The following is a 7,453-nucleotide window of genomic DNA, read 5'->3' on the forward strand; positions in this document are numbered from 1 at the left end:
AGAAGCATTGGAAGTGAATGCTGACAGAATGAGAAGAAAAGTAACAAAAAAAATAGAGGATGGATGAAATTGAGGAGAAGGAGGAGAATTGAAGAAAAATAGATAGGGTGAAAACAGAAGAACGAGGGAGATAAAAAGGAGGAGAGGAAAACATGGGAAGAGTACGAGGGACAGAAGAGAGAAAGGGAAAGGTGGACAGGAGAAAATAGATGATGAATATGGGATAGAAAAAGAGAGAAAATTAAAGAGATGAAAAGAATGACAAGAAGATGAAAGCGATGAATGTGGAAGAGTGAAAAGGGAGAAGAGTGTGGAGAAAGGAAGAGAGGAAGAGAGGCGTGATGAAGGTAGAAGGATGAATTGGAAGATTATGAGGCAGAAGAGAGAGATTAAAGGAAGTGAAAGAAATGGAACGGGAATGAGGAATGTAAGAAATAATGGTGAACGAAGGGGAGGAGGAATGAAGGGGAAGAAGAGGATGGCAGACAGAAGAGAAGGCAAGAAGGAAAAAATATGTAAAGAATATTAAGACAGGGGAAAGAAGATGAATGAGGGGATAGAAGTGAGTGAAAGAATGGTGTGGTGTATAGAAGCCGAGAAGGGAAGGAGGTGGAATAAATGAAAGATGAAGAGAAGGCACAAAGAATGAAGAAAGGAAAAGGGAAAGAAGACGTGTGATAGAAGAGTAATGGAGACAGAAGAGGGGAATGGAGGAGGTGAAATAAATGAGAAGTGGAGGGAAAAGGGAAAGAAGAGGAACGAAGGAGTAAAAGATTGTGAAAAGAGTGTTGAGGACAGAAGAGGGGAAGAGAAGGAGGAGAAAGAAACGGAAGGAAAAGAAGGGACACGAGAAATGGAGAGGGATGAATTTGAATGAGAATGTGGTGGATAGAAGAGAGGAAGAGAATGAGGAGAAAGAAACGCAAGGGAAAGAAAGGACATGAGGAATGGAGAGGAATGAACGTGGGAATAAGAATAAGAATGGGAAGGAAAAGGAACGAAGGAGTGAAGGAATGTGAAAAGAGTGTTGTGGGACAGAAGAGGGGAAGAGAAGGAGATGAAGTAAATGAGAAGAAGAGGGATAGAAGAGGGGAAGAGAAGGAGGAGAAAGAAACGCAAGGAATAGAAGGGACACGAGAAATGGAGAGGGATGAATGGGAGTAAGAATGTGGTGGACAGGAGAAGGGAAGAGAATGAGGAGAAAGAAATGTTAGGAGAGGGAGGGACACAGTGAATGAAGGGCCAAGGGAGTCTAATCCATCACCTGTCCGTCAGGCATCAGGTGGGCTCCCTAATTGATAACTGGGTCTACCTTTCCTCCCTTCTGTCTGTCTGTCTATCTATGTCCGTCTGTCTGTCTCCCTCTCTCTCTTTCTGTCTGTCTGTCTATCTATGTCCGTCTGTCTGTCTCCCTCTCTCTCTTTCTGTCTGTCTGTCTATCTATGTCCGTCTGTCTGTCTCCCTCTCTCTCTTTCTGTCTGTCTGTCTGTCTGTCTCTGTCTCTGTCTCTATCTGTCCATCCCTGTCCGAGTATGTATACATGTATGTATGTATGTATGTATGTATGTATGTATGTATGTGTGTCTATCTGTATGTATGTGTGTCTATCTGTTTGTTTGTTTGTCTCTGTATGTCTCTCTCTCTCTCTCTCTCTCTCTCTCTCTCTCTCTCTCTCTCTCTCTCTCTCTCTCTCTCTCTCTCTCTCTCTCTCTCTCTCTCTCTCTCTCTCTCTCTCTCTCTCTCTCTCTCTCTCTCTCTTCTCTTCTCTCTTTTTCCTTTATTTTTCCCGACTCTTGCAAAACTCTCAGGTATTTGTAACGTTTTCCATTCTCTAAATCCTTTATGTGTACTCCTCAAGTCTGGATATTGAGGGAGGGAATAAGAGAGAGGGAGAGAGAGAAAAAAAGAGCGAGACTGAGAGAGAGGGAGAAAGGAAAATATAGAAAATGCAGGTCGATATCAACAGCGAATGAGTAAGTTTTAGGGAGTCTTGGAGGCATTGAGAGAAGGAATAAGAGAGAGAGAGGGAGAGAAATAGAGCGAGACTGAGAGAGAATGAGAAAGGAAAAGATAGAAAAATGCAAGTCGATATAAACAGCAAATGAATAAGTTTTAGGGAAAGTCTTGGAAGCATCTGACCAGAGCGAGGTAGAGACGAGAAACACCAAGCAACTCAAGGGAAAAATTTAAAAGAGAAACAAAGACACAAAATAATCGAGTGAATACGCCTTAGAGTGAGTCTCGGGGAGCATTTTGAGGCAAGTTGAAAAGGGAAGTGGCGGCGGAGAGAGAGAGGAAAAGAATGCTCACGAAGAAAGAGTGACCTGCCTTTGGAATGAGAGAGAGAGAGAGAGAGAGAGAGAGAGAGAGAGAGAGTATGGGGAGGGATGTAGACAGTCTAGGTTAGGTGAGAGAGGGGTTGATGGAGACAGTCAGGGCTTCATTATATTCTATGAGTAAATTATGCAGCCTCAACATGCTCGCTGGGTGCTGGCCGTGTGTGGGTCACGTTAGGATCTGGTATTTGTTGATGCGGAGCAGGACGGTCGTGTATTTGAACGCCGGCCTCACTACCATCTCGCGTGACGGAAGAGGCGTGACGTGGTAATAGTGTTTGTTGTCTTCGTGGTGTTGTCTACCTCACGTTTGGATAATTTTATGATGTTTTCTTCACCTATATATATACTGCACCTTCTCTGTACCCTGTGTCTCCCCCAGCTGACCCGTGTACTCTATTTAACACCCGCATTGTCTAACCCCTACAAATGACTCTTTCCCTTTCAGTATCCCTTGCCGGTAACTTGTAGTCTTGCCTCGTTATCGCCGGCTGGGTGGAGCCTCCCCTGCTCCACCCCGGCAGCCGCTGCTCCTGAGTCTACGGAGCCAGACTCTCTCATTTCACTTAATGGCCCTCAACTGTGCTAGCCTCCCCCAGGCCCTCTAACCCTATTCTCCCGCACCCTGATGCATGAGTGTCACCCTGGCCACCACGCCCGCGCCACCCTGGACCGTGTGTGCCCTGCTCGCTCTCTCCACTCTCCGTGTGTTATTCCGCCATGATCCGAGGCTGTACATGCATAATCCCTGTACGACGTAATCTGCTTTTCTTTTTCTGTGTGCTCCACCTTGCACCAAAACATCCTTACTTCCATGACACGTGATGAGGATGGCTTGACGGCCCTGATGCACACCTCTCGATGTTCCATGTTTCCATAACGGTCTCTCCCTCTGTGCTATATATATATATATCATACATGCATACATTTTCCCAGTGTTGCCTTACAGTGTAGACAAGATGTAGGGTTGTAGGGTGACCTGAACCTTCCTAAGTATGGTGTCTTACGCTTCCTTGTTTTCCCAGGCGGAAGGTAAAGCTCATCCAGCCACCTCGAGGAGACGACGTGCAGGGCCCCGAGTGGCTGGAGGAGGCGGCAAGCGGGACCCTCGACGGATGGCTGGACGGGGCCGCCACGGGTGACCTCCCCTGGGCCCCAGACAACGTCACCGCCGCCACCGCCACCACTGCCACCGCCGCCGCCGCCGCCACTGCAGCTGTTGCCTGCGTCGCTAATGGATCGCTTGTGTGTGGCGGCGAGAACGAGACCTCCATCTTCGACAGCCCTCCACCCTTCAGCCTTCCGTCAACAGTGTTCATAGGAGTCTGCCTCAGTCTGTGCATCGCCATCACCGTCCTTGGCAACATCCTAGTACTCATGGCCTTTTTCTGTGAGCGAGCCATTCGACAACCCTCAACTATTTCCTCGCGTCCCTGGCCGTTACGGATATCTTAATAGGGTCGGTGTCGATGCCCTTTTACACCGTGTATGTGTTAGTCGGGTACTGGGACTTGGGACCCATCCTATGCGACCTGTGGCTCTCCGTCGACTACACCGTCTGTCTGGTGTCTCAGTTCACCGTCCTTCTCATCACCATTGACCGCTTCTGCTCCGTTAAAATTGCCGCCAAGTATCGCGCCTGGCGCACCAAGAATCGAGTCATCATCATGGTGCTGGTGACGTGGGTGGTGCCGGCGTTGCTTTTCTTTGTCAGCATCTTTGGGTGGGAGCATTTCATCGGATATCGTGATCTAGGGCAAGGCCAGTGCATGGTGCAGTTCCTGAAGGATCCCGTCTTCAACACCTCACTCATCGTCGCCTACTATTGGATACCCCTTATAGTCCTTTTCATCCTTTACGCAGGCATCTACCAAACCGCCTACGAAATGTCCAAGAAAGCTAGAGAAAAGGAAGCAAGCGCAAGCCATGATGAACCTGGGGCCAGCGAACGTTCCGGCCAGCTCCAAGCCCACTCCCGCGCCGGCAAAGAACTCTAAACTCGCCCCATCCAATAAAGCCCGAAAGAACGACGTTAGCAATACCATGACTATCTCCAAGACCCAGAGCACTCTCTTGAGCCAGGACCTGCCCAAGCCTGAGCCGCAAGTCACCTGCACCACGCCAGCCTCCATTGACACTGCCTGCTCACAAAAGACGTCCTCCAAAACCTTGGCAGACGTGACAAACTATTTAGAGAAGAAAATTCTGGAAAAAGAGCCAGAGAAATCAAGCAGCGGCATCGAGAGCGAGGACGAGAAACGCCCCAGCAACGCAAGCCTATCAAAAGTGGAGCAACCGACATGCAGCCTTCCGTCCGTCCTGCCACGCAGCCTGCCGGCAATGGCCGCCCGATGCCTTCTGGACGTAGACACCTCCAACTCCTCCCTCGTTCAGCCCACCATTCAGCCTGTGCCGGCTGATTCAGCAGCGGCGTTACTCAGCTACAGCCAGTGGGGCAACGGGGACCTGGTGCAGGCAGGGGATCGGCCCCTCGGCCACCTAGACGGGCTGCCCATCGTGCCGCCGCCGCCACCGCCGCCCCCTTCCACGCAGTTTGGCATCAACCCCCTGGCGGCCTCCACGCCGCTTAGCCCTGTCACCGCATCCCTCCTGGAACCTATCGCGCCCCCGGCCATGTTCGCCGACCTCCCGTCACCGTCTCCGCCGCCGCTGCCGTCACGCCCCACCTCGCTGGACCTGAAGGTCACCACGCCCACCGGCCCGGACTCAGTCAAGTCAATGGACACGAGTGACATGAGGTTCATGGATGAGAGCTCCATCGTCGTTCCGTCGCCTGTGGTGGAGACGCCGCCATCTTCCACCTGGACGCACCAGAATGGCACGCTCTCCGCGGACGACAAGGCGCGGTGCCTCGACTCCCCCACGACGCTGCCCTCCCCCTCGAACACACTCACGCCGACCCCGATCGCCTCTGTCAATGGAAACGGGTCTCTCTGCTACGGCTCCGACTCAGTGCGTTCCTTCCCTAAGCCAACCTCGCCGCCACCACCTAACCCAACCCCCACAGAAGACAACACTCTGGGCCAATCTCCAACCAGGCAGCCTGGGCCCCCGCACGCCACCGTCACCACCACCACACCAGCCACCAACACTTCCACTTCCGTCCTCGCGCCCCCTGTGCTCGCTGTAGCCCCTGAGAGTGAGTCGAACAGCATGGACAACTTCCCTGTCCGGTCAATGGCGGCCTCCGGGGAGACTCCATCGCGCAGCACAGCCAAGGACATGAGAGCAGCATTGAGCCGGACAGTTACGCCGAGCCTTCACAAACAGAGGAAAAAACAAAGCCTAAAAAGGAGGTCCTCAGAGCCCTCCGAAAGAAAATCCGGCTCAAGAAGAAAAACAAAGACCCTGAGAAGGACAAAAAATCAAAATCCCACAACCGTGCGAACAAGGCCTTGAGGACTATCTCGGTGATCATGGGCGCCTTCGTGGCCTGCTGGACGCCTTACCACATAATTGCCATCATGGAGTCATTTTGTCAGTGCACCAACGCTCACGTTTATATGTTTTTCTACTTCCTCTGTTACGCCAATAGCCCAATCAACCCCTTCTGTTACGCGCTCGCCAACCAGCAATTCAAAAAGACCTTCACGAGGCTCCTCAAGGGTGACTTTCATATGAGCTAAGCGTGAGCGTGAACCAGATAATGATACAAATATGTGTGTGTATGTGTTACTAAGACAACATATAGCTGGTTGCATAGCGGGACCCTGCGAGTGTGTGTGTGTGTGTGTGTGTGTGTGTGTGTGTGTAGAGGGAAATGTATTTAAGTGGGTGAGTTTGTTTGGATGAGAGAGAGAGAGAGAGAGAGGAACTCAGATATAAACCTAAACCCTCCAATTACACAACTTAGGAATATCAATACCTGGAATAAAACACACAAACACACACACACACACACACACACACACACACACACACACACACACAGCCAGCACCCGACACTTCCTTCCCAGCCCTCACTAACACCCACCGCCCAGACACCCCGCCCACATGCCCGTCACAAGGAACAATAGGCGGCTTGCTAATCACTAAGGTGAAAGGTGTTTATTGGTTACAGCGAGGCACGGTGGAAGGTAAGGAGGGAGGGGGAGGAGGGCGGTGTTCACATGCTGTTCCTGGTGGGCAAGGTGTGTCCAGGTGGGCTAATGAAGGTATCGAAAATAGACCGTGAAGGAAAGGGGTGTGCCTGTGTGTGGTGGTGTGGAGGTGGTGGGGGGGGGGGGGGGTGCAGTGAGTTTGTTTGGTACGGGGAGGGGAGGGGAGAGAGTGTGTGGGGGGGAAAGGGGTTATGTGTGTGTGTGTGTGTGTGTGTGTGTGAACGAAGAGGATCACCAGCATGAGTGAAGTGGAGTGCAGTGGAATGAAATGCATGCAAAGGAGTTTCTCAGTCTATGTTTGGTCGCCGTGAAACTTGATTGGATGGAATAAGCCGAATAGGTGTGTGTATGTGTGTGTATCTGTGTGTGTGTGTGTGTGTGTGTGTGTGTGTGTGTGTGTGTGTGTGTGTGTGTGTGTGTGTGTGTGTGTGTGTGTGCGGGCCAAGTTCGTGAATATCATAGAAGTACCAGGAGCTTCTCTCTCGTCTTTATTGTTATGTGGAGGAGGAAAACGATATAATAGAAGACAAGCAGAGTTTGTGTGTGGGAGGGACAGCAGTAACAGGGGTGGGGTGCGACGAAGGGATCGGGGAGGGCAGGTCACGGTCACGCTGGACAGGAAGGATACACAACACAAGCACTGAATGAGGCGCATCGTCGCTTCCTAGAATTCATGTTCGCGGTAATAACTAAAATTACTTACTGCGTAGAAGGAGGATTTTATTGAACACAAACAGAGTGTACAGCGGAGCAATATCAAGAGACAGTTTAAGGAACGAGATAAATAAGCGAGACACAAAGTAACTACATGTATTTAGGAACAGGAGTGGGACATCAAGTCACCTTTAAAAATCCAAGGACGTTAGGGAGAAGCAAGGTCAGCTTAAGTATTCCAGGACATGAAGGACACGTGACCATCAGTATTCATAGACATCAGGTCGCCTTTAAGACTCCAAGGACGTTATGGAGGTCAGCATAAGTATTCAAGGGCATGGG

The 7,453-nt window shown here is 50.7% G+C and overlaps 1 protein-coding gene across 1 annotated transcript; it reads left to right on the plus strand.

Moving 5' to 3' along the window:
* Positions 1-2,964: 2,964 nt before the first annotated feature.
* LOC126988670 (5-hydroxytryptamine receptor 2A-like) lies at positions 2,965-5,983 on the plus strand. The gene is given in 5 exon segments (XM_050847025.1): positions 2,965-3,010; positions 3,331-3,747; positions 3,750-4,239; positions 4,241-5,603; positions 5,930-5,983. Coding segments are annotated over 5 exon segments (2,370 nt in total).
* Positions 5,984-7,453: the final 1,470 nt, after the last annotated feature.

This window comes from Eriocheir sinensis, chromosome 70 (assembly GCF_024679095.1).
Source record: "Eriocheir sinensis breed Jianghai 21 chromosome 70, ASM2467909v1, whole genome shotgun sequence".
Lineage (NCBI taxonomy): Eukaryota > Metazoa > Arthropoda > Malacostraca > Decapoda > Varunidae > Eriocheir > Eriocheir sinensis.